This window comes from Ambystoma mexicanum, chromosome 6p (assembly GCF_040938575.1).
Source record: "Ambystoma mexicanum isolate Mex_15411 chromosome 6p, UKY_AmexF1_1, whole genome shotgun sequence".
Taxonomy (NCBI): domain Eukaryota; kingdom Metazoa; phylum Chordata; class Amphibia; order Caudata; family Ambystomatidae; genus Ambystoma; species Ambystoma mexicanum.
The window spans coordinates 365,631,340-365,649,223 of NC_090935.1; the positions used below are offsets into that span (position 1 = coordinate 365,631,340).

At 48.4% G+C, this 17,884-nt stretch overlaps 1 protein-coding gene across 6 annotated transcripts in view; it reads left to right on the plus strand.

Moving 5' to 3' along the window:
* NIPBL (NIPBL cohesin loading factor) overlaps positions 1-17,884 on the plus strand; it is a 2,053,700-nt gene that overhangs the window by 557,058 nt on the left and 1,478,758 nt on the right. For all 6 annotated transcript variants that reach the window (XM_069627143.1, XM_069627142.1, XM_069627145.1 and 3 more), the window contains one exon: positions 923-4,270. In XM_069627143.1, coding sequence (XP_069483244.1) covers positions 923-4,270 — 3,348 coding nt within the window. The remainder of the gene's footprint in view (positions 1-922; positions 4,271-17,884) is intronic.

Here is a 17,884-nt window from a genome sequence, read left to right on the forward strand (position 1 = left end):
TGGACAATTTCTTATGCGATTGCAGATTGCGTCCGCAAGGCCTTGTGTGTCTGACTGGCGGAAAACTTGTGTCACACGTTCTGGGGAAAAAACTACAACTGAGGCTACGGGCGTCGTGCGTCCTACTTATCACATCGGGTGAAGTTGGCCGTCGGAGGAATTCCTCTGGGACGGCGCATCGACGCAGGACGCAGACAACGAAAATTTTCCGAAGCAGCACAGCTGTGGACATTACCTGTCATAGATCTGGAATACGTCGTCGGACCATCCCATCGAAAGAACGTTACCAGATAAGAGAGTAACTTGTTCTTTGCACCTATTTCTTGCACATTAGAAGGTACATTTGTACCTTCAAATCGGGCAGTAGTCCATTTTATTTACTCTGGCTCTGTGTTCTACTAGTTCAAAGGTATTCTTGGCGATGTGTGGGTGGAAGCAGGGTGGGTATTTCTACTCTTTATCCACTTTGGCAGTATTTGCCTATTTCCCAGGGGCTACAAATGGCTGATACACACCTTATCTGTAGGACTGACAGTGGTGGTGGTCTGAAACGAGAGATCCAACACCATTAGTATCAGTTCTAGCCACCTTAAACCAAACTCTTTCAGTGGTATGTTTTAATTACTTGTACATGATCATAATTGTTGAGGCAGTGCTATTTCAGTGAAATTCATTACTTGGAACAATGACAGTTACTATTCTGCTAAATTATTTACTGGTTGGTATCTTTTTTTTTTTTCTTGCTGCTAGGTAATTTGTTTTGAGAATGGAAAAAATGTTCTGTTTATGAAATTAATATTTTACAGAACTGATATCGCAATAGTACAACAGATATAGATGCATAATATTTTTGCAAAATAACAAAATGTATGGATATATTTTACTTCCAATGTTTAAAATATGTATGTTTTGGAAATTTCAGATAAGCCTTTGAAGAAAAGGAAGCAAGATTCATACCCTTTAGAAGCGGGCACTGCTACTGGAGGAAACAAACAAGCTACTCAGGAAACCGGAAATGGATCAAGACCTCCGTTGCTTGTTAGTATTGACCTTCAGCAAGCTGGCCGGGTGGATTCTCTTACACCTGAAACTCAGGACTGCGATAGCACAAAAAAAACAGAAGAAATAAAGGAGTGTAATGATGCATCTGCTTGTGCTCCTCCAGGCGATCCCCTTCTGGGTCTTAAACCTAAGCTAGAAAGCCATCCAGATACTCCAAGGAATACATCTGAACTTGGTCAACTGACTGGTAAACTTTCAGAGAATAATCAAAATGAAGTGAAAAGCGAAAGCAAGGAACGAGAAATCAAATGTGAGGCTAAACATTGTGTACTCAACAGTGAAGAAAAAGATAGTAAAAGTCAATGTAAACAGAGTGAAAACAAGAATGAAAGCATACCAAATGAGAACAAAAATGAAAGCAGTCCAAATGAGAACAAAAGTGACAACAGACTGGACAGGAGGAAAAGTGACAGCAGACCAGACAGAAGGAAAAGTGACAGCAGACCAGACAGAAGGAAAAGTGACCGACCAGATAGGAGGAAAAGTGACAGTATGATGCAAAGCGACAGTAAACAGGAGTGCAAAAGTGACAACCAACAGGACAGGGGCGGATCTAACTGCAAGGAGGATTTGAGCACAATTGATGACAAAATGGACATCAGCCAAGCTGAGAGCAAAATTGAACAGAAAAACAGTGGAAGCAAAGCAAGCGAGAACAAAATTGACAACATCATGGAGGGAGTTAAATTTGAAGCCCCCGTAGTTGAGACCAAACGTGACAATGAATCTGGTGAAAGCAACAGCATTGCTAAGCCTGAACAGGTCAAAAGTGACTGCTTGCTGATGCAGGGGAACTGTGACTTTACGCCCGAGCAGGAGGGTGATGGCGAGCTCGTGCAGGGGCAGGGTGACTGCGAGCGCAAGCAGGAGGGACATAGTGATAGCGAGCTGAAGCAGGGTCAAGGTGGCTGCGAGCCAGTGCGGTTGAAAGGTGGCGGTAAGCTGTGTCGTGGCAAGCAGGCCCAGGGAAAGGTTGGTGGCAAGCTGGACAAGGGCGATGGCAAGCCAGGTAAGGGTGATGACAAACGGGACCAAGACAAGGGTGAGAGCAATTCTGACCAGGGCAAGATCGACGGCAAGCCAGAACCGGGCAAGATCGACGGCAAGCCAGAACCGGGCAAGATCGACGGCAAGCCAGAACCGGGCAAGATCGACGGCAAGCCAGAACCGGGCAAGATCGACGGCAAGCCAGAACCGGGCAAGAGCGACGGCGAGCCAGATCCGGGCAAGAGCGACGGCGAGCCAGACCCGGGCAAGAGCGACGGCGAGCCAGACCCGGGCCAGAGCGACGGCAAGCCAGACCCGGGCCAGAGCGACGGCAAGCCAGACCCGGGCCAGAGCGACGGCAAGCCAGACCCGGGCCAGAGCGACGGCAAGCCAGACCCGGGCCAGAGCGACGGCAAGCCAGACCCGGGCCAGAGCGACGGCAAGCCAGACCCGGGCCAGAGCGACGGCAAGCCAGACCCGGGCCAGAGCGACGGCAAGCCAGACCCGGGCCAGAGCGACGGCAAGCCAGACCCGGGCCAGAGCGACGGCAAGCCAGACCCTGGCCAGAGCGACGGCAAGCCAGACCCGGGCAAGAGCGGCGGCAAGCCAGACCCGGGCAAGAGCGGCGGCAAGCCAGACCCGGGCAAGAGCGGCGGCAAGCCAGACCCGGGCAAGAGCGGCGGCAAGCCTGACCCGGGCAAGAGCGGCGGCAAGCCTGACCCGGGCAAGAACGACGGCAAGGGAGATGACAAGTCAGACAATGGCAAGAGGAGAGGCAAGCCTGACCCAGGCAAGAGCGACGGCAAGGGAGATGACAAGTCAGACAATGGCAAGAGGGGAGGCAAGCCTGACCCAGGCAAGAGCGACAGCAAGGGAGATGACAAGTCAGACAATGGCAAGAGGGGAGGCAAGCCTGACCCAGGCAAGAGCGACAGCAAGGGAGATGACAAGTCAGGCAATGGCAAGAGGGGAGGCAAGTCTGACCAGGGAAAGGGTGGATGCAAGCGGGAACAAAGCAAAGGAAATGACAAAGAAGACCAGGCTAACGACAGCAGTAATACAAACGAAAGCCAAAGTAAAGAATCAAGTACTGGTAGGCAAGAACTTAGGCCCCGGCCAGCCACACCTAAACAAAAAACTGATGGTCGCCCTGGAACCCCAAAACAAAAAAATGAAACTCGATCTGAGAAACAGAAGACCGAACATCGGTCTATTAATTCAAAACAGAAAAATGAAGGTCAGTCTGACAATCCAAAGGTGAAAAATGACAACTGCCCTGAGACCCCTAAGCAGAAAAGCGAAAAGAAATCTGAGTCTGCAAAACTGAAAAGTGAAAGCCGCCCCGAGACACCAAAGCATAAAAATGACAGTCGGTCTGAAACTCCAAAACATAGACATGAAAATAGACGTGATTCTATTAAATCGAGTTCAGAAAAGAGGCCTGAAATTTCAAAAAACAAACAAGATTCAAAATCTGAATCTTTAAGGACTAGGCCTGAAAGCAGGTCTGGAACCCAAAAACGTCAAGGGTCTAATGGTGCTAGACGGGATCATGATTATATTGAACACAAAACCGAAGACCGTGAATCTGATCGGCACAAGATTGACCAGTCAAGGAATAAAAGACCAGAAATGTTGAGGTCATCTAGTAGAAATGAACAAGATTCTAAACGAGGCAGTAAATCGGAGGACTCCAAAAGTGAAAGATCAGAAAGAGTGCATAGGCGTGAATCGGGTGATTCAAAAGAGAGACCACCGTCCAGGGAGCAAAAACAAAGACCAGAGAGCCCTCGGATACGATCAGAAGGCAAAGGTGATTCCAATAAATCAAGATCCGAGAAACCTAGTTTAAAATCTCCTAGCAGGGACGAGCGAAAGACAGATGGCAATAAGGTGAAAGCAGATATTAATAAAGCGAAACCCGACAACAAGGCAGAGTTTCCTAGCTATTTACTTGGTGGAAGGTCATTGAAACACTTTGTTATCCCAAAAATCAAGCGGGATAAAGATGGAAATGCTCTTCAGGATAATGCAACTGAAATGGAGCCAATGGAAGTGGAAAAGATTGGACTAGTAGAAGATCTAAATAAAGGAGCAAAGCCTGTTGTTGTTCTACAGAAACTGTCATTGGATGAAGTGCAGAAATTGATCAAGGAGAGAGAAGAGAAAACGCGGACTTCGTCCAAGACTAACAGAAACAAATTATCGAAGCAAGGAAAAGGTAAGAACATTTTGTTTTAGTGGTTATTTGCTGTTTAAAGATAGTAGTTGTATGGATCACAATTAAGCAATAGGCTAAGTGTTTTAAAATGTGCAGTAACTTAATTTAGAGTTCTGCTATGTATGATCTTTTGTGACAACTACTATACCAGAGAGTCCATTTTTTGCATTTCTATTCATTTTGGAATTGTCCTGTGGCTTGTAGATGTTCATATTTGGATAGTGTGCGACATAATCTTGGTTACAAATCATTTCCTTTTTTTGGTCCTTGGTAATAAGTTTGTGAAGCATGACACATAATTAACAGTAAGACATCCAGATGTTCATTTCTTGTCTTTGATTCTTTAGAGGAAGAGATTGGTCATAGTTGGAGTTGTTAACTGGCTCTTGTTGCAGCTGTTCAGTTTCCTGAAAAGCCATACCTTCTGTAAGATACTACCAGATGATTGCTTGTCCCCAAGGACCATAGGGCCTGTAAAGGAGTTTAGTAATTTTGATGGCCCTGTCTCCCACGTATGCATCTTTAACCAGAAGTTGAGGTTAGAAGTGTGTGCATTACATCAGTAAAGATATATGGCTATTTAATAGCTCTAGTACACATTCAAACATCTGCAGAACACTGAACAGGTAGCATTTTTGGGAATTTGTATTAATAAATCTTCATGTATTTGTAAGTTGTTTGACACATTTTTACAAAAAGAGTAATGCTTATTCTCCAGCATGGGGTTTGGCATGGATTCGCATACTCATGAATACAAGGCCTAGAGCTTCCCTGCTATCCCAGAGGGAATAGTCTTTCCAGCCAATCGAAAAGACCCCCGTGAAGCCCCGGGCCGAGAAAGAAAGGGGCTGGGGGGCACGATAGCCATAGCGGACTCAGATGCCTCCTCCGAGGACTAGCTGGCGGTCGTCAAGGCGGTCCGGGACAAGATGTTCGACAAGGTCAGGGCCTGCAGGAAGGATCTCCTCTGGGATCGCTGGGAAACTCTAGGCCTTGTATTCATGAGAATGTGAATCCAAGCCAGACCCATGCTGTAGAACAACAGTTACATCTAAGTAACTTGTTCCTTACTGCACCAGTTGTATATTGCCTGTTGTGGTTATTTTCGATGATAGTTGCATTTTCATATCCCTAAATATTCCTGAGATATTCATATTGTGTGTATTAGCAGGTAAGGGTGAATGTAGCTAATGGTTTGATTTTAATGTATGCCATTTATGATTCTTGTTTATTTGCAAAAGTTTAATATTTAACTTCATATAAGTTAGCCCTTCTAATGACTAATCTGATTTACTTGAAGTCCTGTTTTACTGTTTAATATACTCTGAATACTGTTGGTTGCTTCTTTGTTTTATATTCATGAGGTACCTTGTTTAGACAAAAGGGACTTTACTCCTGGTCAATATGAAAAAGAGCTGGTAATCAAGACTGAATTGAAAGTTACTTTGTAGCAAAGTTATTTAAAATCCTAGCATACGTTTGTTTTTCCTGAAGCGTATAAAAAAATCCTCACTTGTTTCTCCTTGGTGTACGCCTCAATTTCTGTTTCAGTACAGTTCTAATCAGTAGATTGTTAGCTTAAGGTTAATTGGTATTTGCATTTTATTTGATAGAACATCCATGAAGTGTAACTAATTACATTAATCCTGTATCATCTCCAACCTACCTCAGAATGTTAAGTGCAATGAAGATTTGCCAGATTCCCACCATCCATCATTTTGGATATGTACTCCCTCATTCTGTATGTTACATTTTGTATGGATGAGAATGAGAGGCTACTATATGTTAACAATTGGGAAGTCAAAAAGGAGTGAACCAATTACTGTTCTTATGAACTGTGCATTTTATGGCTTAACCTCACTTTTACTCCAGTTAATTTTGTATCAAGATTGTCTTTAAAAGAAATGGACAATTTTAGTGGAGTTTGCGGTTGTGTTTTATACATGTTAAAGCTGTTGCTAGCTTATGAGAACGTGACATTTTTTCCCACAACTTTAGACCCACCATTTACACATGTGGAACCTCAGTGATAATGGACATTTTAAACAAAGGAGCTGTTATTTGTGACCTCAGAATTCATCTTCAACTTATTGTACTTTTTTTGAGGAGGCTGACATTTTCACAATTTGAGACCGATATTTTCTATCTTAATTAGATGGCTGTTCAGTCACTTTTGCCTTTCTACTCAGTGTTTTATTGAATTACATTATAATAGCACTTTTAAGGAGATTGGTGTATATTGATGAACTTGGCTGCCCTGGAGGGAACTGTCAATGAGTAGTAGAATATTTTGCGGTACTGTTTACTTTATTGGAGAACCCAGTTGGATCAAGATGAATCATTCTAGATACTCAGCTCTTGAGGTGTTTCAAGAAATTTCGAAAGGTTTTCTCTGTGTTAAACATTTAAGAATCTCTGGTCCACATGGTTCCTCCTTTTCTTTTCAAGTCTTAAAGATATGAGAAGCATAGCCCCTTTCAATGTTACAATGAGTGAGTTGTAGTGAATCTGAATTCTGAGAAAGTGACGAGCGGTTTCAGTATGCTGTAGAGGGAAGGATGCATAGTCTAGAGGTTTCATTTTGTATTGTCTGGTCTTATTCCTATTATTCCATGCTTATGTGATATCCATTCTAAGAAGGGAGATTACTTTGTAAAGCTGCACCTCTTGAGTCTTTATAGCTAGAAAGTGGAGGTTTATGCAACCCTTGCACACCCTCTTACTCTTAGGTCCCGCCCCCTTTCCTGCATATTGCATAGGGCGTCCCTTCCAAGGGACGGGAGACGGAACCTTTTTCACCCAAAAAATTCTTCCCCTTTAAATTTAGAGGTGCGCAGGGTTGTGGCCCTAATATCATGTGCTGCCCTGACTCCGCCCTCCAGCGCTACACCCCAGTCCCCTTTTCGGCTTTGCCGGGAACAGGCAGAATTCACCAGTGCTCCTGTGTTTGTCTTCGGCCATGTAGTTCCATGCACGGATACTTCCTCTCTTCTATCTTTTGTCTTTTTATCATTCAGGTACACTGTCCTCGGGCGTCACGCTCCTCCTCGGGGCATGCCGACTTCTACAGGGTTCAGCAGGTGTCCATCCTGCAACAGGCTCTTCCAGACTAAAGACCCCCACACCCTGTGCCTACGGTGCCTTGGCCCAGACCACGGCTGGCAAGCTTGTACTGCTTGCAACGCGCTTTCCTCGAGGTCTCTGAAGAACAGACTAGCCAGGTGGAGGGAGCTCTTCCAGAAATTGCCTCCAGAGGACCTAAAGGACTTTGTCTATCATCGATCAAGGCCCAAGGTTGGGCTGCTCTTTTCTAGTGCACCCCGCAAGGGAGACTCCTTCATTGGGAGGGACCACCCAGGTCCTTGTACCAGCACAAGTACTGTGGCTGAATCAGTTACGGGCCTACAACTGAGGGGCCGGAAGGTTCTTTTACCAGGTCTTTAGCCGAGGGGCTATGCCCTAGTACCAGCAACATGTCAGAGGGGGTGCCTATACGCAGTTCTACTGGCAGATCCCCCGAGGGCAGAATGCCTACCGGGCCTCGGCCTGAGGAACAGGGTAGGCCCCATGATCCACACGAGTCCTGGACGGGGCGAGGCCCGGTCAACCGAGCAACACGACACAGGCACGTGAAAGGCAGCTCGACAAAATGGCTGCTGTGCCAGAAAATCCAGACATCCAGCCGACGCCTCTCCAGATCATCGAAAAGGGGCTTGGTAAAGATATTGTACAGTGTGGGCGAGACGCAGAACCCCTGTGGCACACCGCAGGTGATAGGTGTGGGGTCTGCCACTGCTGAGGGCGAGAAGACCATCATTGTTCTGCCGCTTAGGAAAGATCTAATCCAAGTTATGGCATCTTCGGAGAAGTGTTCTGCTGTGTTGACATGGTTGCATAGGATGGTATGATCCACCAAATCAAAAGCAGCTGAGGGGTCCAGGAGGAGAAGCAAAGCTGATTTACCACTGTCTCTAAGCTCGTCGACTTGGGTTTTGAGATCGATGAGGGCGGTCTCCGCTCCATGTTGTGGACGGAAGCCTGACTGTCTGGCTCCTAACAGGTGGTGTAATTCCAAGTATTTTTGAATTAGCATGTAGGCCACCTTATCTAGTTTTTTTTTAACTTGATTTTTATTAACAGTTTGCCTTGAACAATAACCACTCAAAACAGAAAAACAAAATGAACAAGAGCCAAGACCAAACTCCCCCCTTTCCCCCCTCCCAGGAGCAGTGTATCGAGCTTTGCCCCCTCTCGGGGTTACCATATTGGCAGCGCAGAGTTTTACAACCGCACGCCCTTGTCCAGAAGGGCCCTTAGTCAGTTCAGCTTTTCTCACATTCCGGGTTCAGAGTCTTCTTGGGGGAGTATAATACCAAGCAGTGACATGCTTCTGGGGCACCAGGCTCTGCGCGCCCCTTCCTTCAGAAATGTTAACAGGGCTGCCCAGTCTGATACAAAATTCATGCGTTGGCCCTGGATGTAATATGTAAGCCATTCCATGGCTATGACCGACCAGATTTTCTGATATCCACTCGTAGTCTGGGGTGGGTTTGGGAGGGGGGGTGTGTGATGGTCTTCCGACTTCCATTTGCGCGCCAGCACCATTGCAGCAGACCTCCTCATGATGACATACACTCTGCGGGCTGATTTCGTGGGGAGGTCCGCTAGCTCCCGGATTAGGCCTAACATATTGAGCCCACTATTCCCACCCCCCTTGAGTCCCAGAACCTGCTCCATGGCCTGCTGAATGTTGTTCCAGAAGGTGTCTAACTTCGGTCATTCCCACCAAATGTGAGCCCAAGAGCCCCTCCCCCCACGTCCCTCCAGCAAAGTTGAGAGGTTCGAGCAAACATCTTGTTTAGTCTGACCGGTGTTAGGTGCCATTGATACATCAGCTTAAGCCAAATCTCCCGGATCTGGAGGGACCTAGTGAGTTTTGGAATCCTAGCCCACAAGTCTTGCCACTCGCTCTCTTCTATTTCTGTGCCTGTGTCCTCTTCTCATTTCCTCATGTAACTTCTAATCGTAGGGTTCTCCCCCTCCTTAATGTATTTATATGTGGAAGCCATGAGCCCCTTGTCACCCTCGTGTGTATCTAGGTATTTTTCAAACGGGGTTAAAGGGCGAGTGCCCGCCCGCCTCTGTTCAGGGTGGGATAACCAATAACGCAATTGCATATATCCGTATCTGAGTCTCCTTCAACCAGAACTCTGTTTTACACTGCTCAAAATCTTTTACCCTGCCCTCCACAAACATGTCTCGCAACATCCCGCATCCCCCACATATCAGTCATTAAAAGACAGATTTTTACAGCCTGGGGTGGATTGTGGGTTCTCGAGCAGGGGTGCATAGTGGGAGGGGAAGGTAGTGATGCGGGCTCGTTTGACTGCCGCGTCCTAGGCTTCCCCAGTGGTCGAGGTGATACGGCTGATATACATCTGAGAAGGTTTATCCGCCTTTGGAAGCCAGAGTGTAGCCTCCAGCTGCCCGGCTACCACCGCTCTGTCCATTGGCCTCCACGGTTTGTCCCGATCGTTTCTCTGCCAATCTCTGAGCACTCTTATCTAGGCCGCTAAGTAGTAGGTCTTAAAATCGGGCTTGTCCATGCCCACTCGGAGGGTTGGAGTCCTCATTAGGGTTGATGCTAGGAGCACAGAACTTCTACCGGGAGGGCGGCAAAGTGGTATAGGAGCTGTGGGAGCACAACCATCTTAAGGACATTGATGCGCCCATCCACGAGATACATAGGGGACCCCAATCTACTAGCTTGGATTTTATTTTCTCCAATAGAGGGATGTAATTCGCCTGATATAGTTCTCCCACTGTGTTGGTGAGATGAACCCCCAAGTACTTTATTCCCTTGCTTGGCCATCTGAATGCATATTCTCGTTGGATATGTTGCACCGATTCCGCCTGTAAATTAAGGTTAGAATCTCAGACTTGTTAGTATTTTCTGTCAGGCCGGCGACCCTCCCAAATTTTCAAACTCCTCCCGTACTGCTAGTAACGATACCTCAGGATCGATAAATGTGAGTAGCATATCGTCTGCAAAGGCCGCCACTTTATGACCCTGACCCCCCAAATATGATGCCTCTTATGTCCTCAGCCGTTCTTAACGCCTCCAGGAATGGCTCCAAATGGAGAGCATAAAGCAGCGGGGGAAAGAGGGCACCCCTGCTTCGTGCCCCTCTCTACCCTCGCTGACTCTGAGATCCGACCATTGATTTTTATAGTTGGCGCTCACTTGATCAATGAATTTGGGTCCAAAGCCCATTTTGGTCATTGTGGCGAAGAGGAAACCCCACTCCACGTGATCGAAGGCCTTTTTGGCGTCGATCGCTAAGAGAAGAGCGGGGACCCCCTTTATCTGAGGCTTCTCGATCAGGTGAGTCACTCTGCACACATTGTCAGCTGTCTGGCGTACTCTAATGAAACCCGCCTGATCATGTCGCACCAATTTAGGCATAATGGAGTCCATCCTGGCCGCCAAGATCTTGGTACGGATCTTCGCATCAACATTTATGAGCGCTATCGGACGATAGGACCAACACTCCTTCGGGTCTTTACCCTGTTTATGTATGAGAATTACTTTGGCCTCATCCATGGACCCGGGGAGGGTTCTAGGGGAGCCTATGTGGTTGAAGAGTCTGGTGAGCAGGGGTGTTCGAGATTCTTTGTGTAGCTTATAGAACTCGGCCGCATACCCATCTGGGCCCGGGGCCTTGTTTGGGGAGAGGGTGAGGATTGCCTTCCTGACTTCAGCGTTTATTTCTCCCTCAAGCTGTTCCTGCTCCTCCTTTGAAAGAGTCCGCAGGTCGAGCCTGTCTAGGTATGCCTTTTGCGTAGTGGGGTCAGGATTGCTTGACGAGTATAGGGTGGAATAAAGCTGGTGGAATTCTCTCTCTATATCCCTATTCTTAAACGCCTGCCCACCCTCCCCCCTGATTTTAAGGATAGTTTTGTCCTTCTCCTTGCTCAACATCCGAGCGAGCAATCTGTCGGATTTGTTCACTTTAATGTAGTGCAATTGGCACAGGCGCAGCAAATTGCGCTCTGCAGCTCTGGTCTGGATGAGGTTCAGCTGACTCCTTAGTGTCCGAACCTCCCTTGTTACGGCTGGTGTATGCTTTATGGCCAGTTGCGCCATTGCCTCCCCGAGCTTTCTGCCAAGGTTCTCTTCTTCCAGTCTTGGCTCCCTGTCCTTTCTGGCTTTGATTGCCATAATTTTCCCCCTTATCTGGCTTTTAGTGCATCCCACCATATTTGCGGTCTAGTGTCATCCCAGTCATTCTTCTCCACATATTCCTCCAGTTCCCTTTCCACCTCCTGAATCAGAACCGGGTCCTTAAATAACTGTGTTGGGTATCGCCATTTCCATAACCCTGTGGCCTGCTCAGTGTTAAAGCGATATGGGTATGATCCGAAATCGCAAGGGGCTCAAGAGCAATCCCAGAGATGGACCCTAAAAGAGGGGCAGACACCCAGATGTAGTCAATTCGGGAGTGGGTTTTATGAGCATACGAGTAAAATGTGTACCCTTTGTCGTTTCCCTGTATCTCCCTCCATGCGTCCACCAGAGCCAGGTCTTGAAATTTCTTTTTACACTCCCCGGAAGGTCCCCCCGGTGATCCCCCACAGCACCCTACTTCTGTCCCTAGAGGGGTCCCAATGTAACGCTCACCTGATTCCCGCAGAGGCGCCGGTCTTGACTGGGTGAATGCTGTATCTTCAAAAGTGATGTGTAACACACGGTTGGCTCTTTGGGCTGGACCTCTGTGCACTGTATGTCTGACTCGAAGAGTAAGATGTCTGCAGATAGACAATATGTGATTAATGAACTGGGGTTATTGGGTGCCTCTCTCCTCTTCCCTTTCTCTTCTCCTGTAGAACCCCAAAGGTTAACGCCCTCACCTTAGGTAAGTGAACGCCGAGCTCTCCATCTGCCTCGGGGCAGGGTGCCGTAACCAGTTTCTTCACTGGATAAGGGTGCAGGCCTCTTGACCTCAGAGGACTGCTGTCCGTCGTTAACTGCACGAACGGTAAGTTCTGGGCACTTCAAATGTCTTAAAAGTCTTTTGTAATGATATCTCTTGTTTTGCAGGGTTCCGGCGATGGCGGATGGCGGGCTGATGAGAGTTGAGGATCGAACCCGCGTGAGGAATAGAAGCGCCTGGAAGCACGTAAGTAAGCGCTTGTAGCCTGCTTCACGATGCGCACTAACTGTCCCTTTTATCTTGCAGGTACAAGTTCGGAGCTTTAGAGAAGCTGAAGGGTGCTGGAATAACCACTGGATTTGGCGTGGGAAGGAGTAATGGCACGTGAGTAATAAAGTTGCCCAATGTCTTTAAACGCACCTTCTTTTGTCTTTCAGAGGCGGGATGCAGCGCCGAAGGCCTCCGGAGCGTGCGAAGAGCTGGTAAGCTTTTGGGTTTCAGATGCCAGAATGCAGCGCGAGGCGTTGGTGACAGCCGATGGACCAGGTAAGAGATGCGCTGCCACTGAAGACCGTAGTGCTAACCTGTTCTTTCTTTGTCTTTACAGGTGCTGCTGAAGACTGGATTCCAGGATGGTAAGCCTTTGTTCCCTTAGGCCCAGGATCAGAAGCAGAAGACACGATGAGCGTTCTGCTGCAGAGAATGCAGAATAACACAAAGCAAGATTCATCCATCGGTGTGGTTTAAATAGCCTCCTGTAGTGCTTAGGTGTCTCCTTCCACAGCCACGCCTAGGTAAGAAAAGAGTTCCTGCTTTCCAGAAGAGTTCCAGTGTTCTGAACCTAGGGAGTGGCTCCTGCCCCACCCAACAGGAAAAGTAGTCCCAAACAGAAGAGGATCAGGGGTTCAACTGGCAGGTAAGTAAGCAGCATGGTCTGCTGCAGGTAAGTCCACCGAAGCATTATGAGCCCGGCGCTTCCAGCTCTGGGACTGGGCATCTTTATGAGCCTGGTGCCACTGGCGCCAGGACAGGGTCCAAAAGGTCCCAATTGGGACTGGCTGGCACTCGGAACCGGGGTTATGGGTCTGCTTCCAAGGGAGTCGGGCAAGTCCTGATCTTTTGGAAGCAGAGATCATGACACCCAAGCCATGTTAAAGTCCCCTGTTGGGATCATGCGACCCCTAGCAAACGCTCAGACGGGCGAGAGACCTCTTAATGAAGGTGTCCTGCATATTGTTGATCGCATATAGCGTAGCAATTGTGTATACCTCCCGTGTGCCCTCTAGTATCAGCGCCAGGAACCTCCCCTGATCGTCTTTTTGTGTTGTCTTGATCGAGAGATCCAGCCCATCCCTCAATGCGATAGCCACCCCCGCCCCTGTTTTTGCTAATCTGAGTGGCCTGGAAGAGCCAGGCATATCCCCAGATTTTGAATCTCCGAGTGTCCCGTGTTTGAATGCGAGTCTACTGCAGTGCAACTATGGCTTTTTTTTATTTATTTAGGACAAGTCCTGATACAGGAATATCTCGGTGCCATTACAGGATATATAACCGGCCTTTCTCGCCTTTCCCAAGATCTTCTCTTTTGCGGCATAGCTATGGAATGCCACTAGCACATCCTTGGGACTGGCCCCAGGCTCTAAACGGGGAGGTCCCACTCTGTGAATCCTGTCAAATTGTAGGTTAATAGCTGTGTCCACGTCAGGGAGGTCCCTGACGACTGCTGTGAGAGTTTGTGTGAGATCTTGGGCTGTACGGACTCTGGCAGTGCTTTAATCTGAATGTTGCTTCTTCTAGAACGGTTCTCTAGGTCTTCGGCCTGTAGCTCCAGGTTCTGAGTGGCCAGCGCCAATGTTTCCAGTAGGTTTTCCACTTTCCTTGCGTCCTCGGTCAGCTCTTGGGTGGCCCGCTCATTTGTGTCCACTCTCTCCTCGATATTATGGATATCCCGCTTAATGTCCTTTAACCCCTCAGCCAGATCTTCTCTCAAGGCATCCATCTGCTTCTGGCTTGCCGTTGTGATCTTATCTACCACTTCGCCAAGGACTTGTCTAAGTGCTGCGTGAGTGACTGGCCCGTCTTGATGTTGCGTGTGGGGTCTGTACCTTGGGCCCTCGTCCAGTCATCCACCTGATGTTCACTCTGGCTGTCGGCATTTTGCTCGTGATCTTTGGCCCAGAATTTCGCAAGGGGGCCCTCCTGGGTGGTCTTAGCAATTTTGAGGGCCGAGGGGAGATCTTTAGATTTATTTCTGGACATGGTGGGCTCCGGGTCTAAAGCTAGGTGGTCTGCGTATTCCTGGAAGGAGTGCTTGGCGCGATGTAGAGAGAGCGGTGGTTCCTCCCTCTTAAATGAAGCTAGGTGTCACATACAGGGGCCGCAAATCCCTCTCTCCCCCTCAGCCTCGCATAGGGGGCCGCAAGTCGCTGCCCCGGCCGAGTGCCTTCTGCTCACCCTGGTTGGGTTTCACCTATGCGCAGTTCGAATCCAAGCCGGTGCTGGTCTGAAGGGGGAGTTCCTGCTGAGGCGGGAGACCTGGGCCAGACGCCTCAGGCGCAGCCTCCCCTCAGTGCCTTAACAGTTCCTCTGGGGGTCGGGGGCCCACCTGCCCCCCCCCCGCAGTTCGAGTTAAGTTTGAGGGGGGGGAGGTGCCTCTATGTCTGAGGGGCTTGGGAGCATGGGGCCTCTCCTCCGTGGGGTACCGGCTCCAACCTCCGGGCTCAATTGGCCACCTGCATGTTGTGCTGCGGGTCGCGCTCCCGGGGGGGTTGGGTGCAAGCTTGAAGTATCTGAATTTATAATGATGGTATGCCCCTGCTGCTCCCCACTTACTGCCTCTGCTCCGGGTGCTTTGTGCAAGGTCGACTCGGGCCACCGGGTCCGCCTCCCTGGTGCTCGTCAGCACCCGCGCACCCCACGGGACCGAAAGAACCACGTCTGCAGGGGAGCACCCGGGGCTGCACTGCGCCGTGTATCGCCGCTCCCCCAGGGTCCCACCATGTGGTCTCTGATGGGGGGGTGCCTCCACCGAGACCCCCCACGGGGCTTGTCCCACTGTCGGCTTGGCCCGGCCTTGACTACTGCTTGTGCGCCGAGGTATCTGCGCGGCTCGGATCTCATCCCGAGGCCGGTGAGATGAGGAGCTCCCACAAAGCCCACACCCGTTGCCTCTGGTACCCCGTGAGCAGGGTAGCGGAGGGCACCGACGGCGAGAAGAGATGCCGGGGAGGGCAAAGATAGGCGTCTAATGTGCCTTGGCCCATTCAGGGTTGGAGCGTGTTCAAGAGCCCGGGAGCCGTTGTCCTTTATGTGGCGCCCATCTTGGAATCCTGATCTAGTATTTTTAGAAGGAAGGGGACTGTTGCGATTGGCCTATAGTTGGTGGGTGTTAAGGGATCTAGAGTAGTTTTTTTTTTAATTAAAGTGGGAGTACCCACGATTCTTTGCGGTTAGTGGGGATGGTGCCGGTGGCAAAGGAAGCATTGATGAGCCTGGATATGAAAGGTGATGGGTCTCGAGCTGCATCCTTGAGTTGTGCCGGGCAGAGATCACCCTGCCAATTGGATGGTTTGAGAGACAAAATCATTCTTTCCACCTCGATGATCGATACTTTAGAGAAGTTCAATTGGATGGGAAGGATTTCAGCAGTGTTCACGGATAATTTAGGTGTGGGTGGAATATTTAAAGAAGCTTTTTTTTGGGGAGATTTTATTTTGTAACGTAGATAATTTGTTGGCTAGTGCATGTTGGATATCTGAGCACCATTTTTTATCTTCGGTGCAAGTGTCTGGTATTGCAATGGGAGAATAGTAAATAATTCTTTCATATTGGAGCTTGGGAGATACGGGTGTTGGAGGATCCCATTTAGCAAGGCAGATTTCTTTTTTGTAAAGTGATTTTTGTAAGCCTTAGTTTGTTGGCTTCCGATGGTGGTAGTTTCCATGCAGCCTCAGTTTTTTTGTTGCCTTAAATTTTTTTAGGAATGGTGTAAACCATTTGTTTAAATGTTTTTTTGACTTACTTGGTCTCAGTTTGAGAGGGGCAATCTGATCTAAGAAGGAAGCAATCATTTTGTGATACTCATTGACCAGGCTTTCTGGGTCGGTCGGTACTGTTACGAAGTGATTTAAGTGTGGGGAAAATAGCAGGGATGAACAAATCCACTTTAATGCTCTTTTTATTTCTAGTTAGGGTGGGTGGAGCCCTGGGGGCAGGTATGGAAGGGGGGTCTGTTGGTGGAAAGCATAAATGAGTAGGTAGTGGTCAGTCCAGGCTAGCGCTGAAGTGGAAAGGATATTGGCATGGCAGTTGTAGTCTGCTACCCAATCTAGTATTCTCCCTTTGTTGTGGGTGGGGGTTTTGCTTCTTTGGGTAAGGCCATATTCTGATAAGATGTTTGCCATTGCTAAGGCAGACTGATCTGAAGGGTCATTGAATCCCATGTTGATGTCCCCAAGTAGTACTTGCGTTGAGCTTTTGAGGTTACTAGAGAGTATAGTATGGATGTCTTTCTCAAATGTCCCCTTTGTGCCCGGGGGGCGGTAGATCAGGTGGATATTAAGGGTCTGGGAGTTGATCAATGGTAATTTGACTGAAAGAAATTCGCAAGATTGGATGTCGTAAGGGGGGCTAATCTCATAAAGAGGGTGCACTTACAGATCATGGCAATGCCTCTGCCTCTAGTCCCTTGTTCATTTTGTCTTAAGATTGTATAGCCATCAGGAACTGCTAGCATAAGCATAGGGCCTGCTGCAGCGTGCAACCATGTCTTTGTGATGGCGAGGAAGTCTAAATTATCGCTCAGGATCAGGTTGGCAATTTCTGTGGCATGTGCTACTAGAAATCTAGAATTTATTAGAGCTCCTTTAATAGGCGGGCTCATGAGAGTTGTGGTTGCTAGGCGGGAAGTTAGTTGGTCTTTGTTTGAGGTGCTGGGGTGTGAAGTTTTTTGTCTTAGGAAGGCCGTTGTATGCTAACTTGGTACTCGTGGGGGTTGGGTCAGGAAAGGTTTTTGGGTCCTCTTTCCTATAAGGGTGAGTAGCGAGTTGATGGGAGGCTTGTATATTTTGGCTAGTCCAGCTCTGAGACTCGAGTTCCTAGACTCCATTGTGCAAGGATTGCTCGGGATTAGGCATTGAAGGTCGATCATAGCTAGGGGAGGTTTATGGTATTGTTGGTCAATACGGGGTATGACATACTTGATAGGTCCCCAACGGATAGTGTGTGAGGTCTAACAAAGCAGAGTGTAAAACAATGTGAAAAGTGAGATACAGGCAATCTGGTAGGTGGCTGTAGTGAGTATGCTAGGATTTAGCTGTATGCTAAATGCAATAGTCAAATGGTAGAGCACAATAAGCTAAGGCAATAGTCAAATGGTAAGGCACAATAGGCTAAATGCAATGGGGTGTGATAATGGAACAGACAGCATTTCTGGTCTCCAGCGTCCGGCGTCTCTGGGCAGGCTCAGGACAGGCGCTTTAAACACGGTGCCTTCTGCAAAGGTGCCGGCTTCCGCCTAACGGTCCTCTGGTGGCCTGGATGTTGCAGACGGCAACCAATCAGCAGCAACTGAAATTCGAACAGCTGCTTGGGTCGTTTTAGAGAGGCTCATAATGCTCCAAACAGTGAGTATGATAAATGGGTTACTGTGCGTTTGCAATGCACAATGAGGGCAACAATG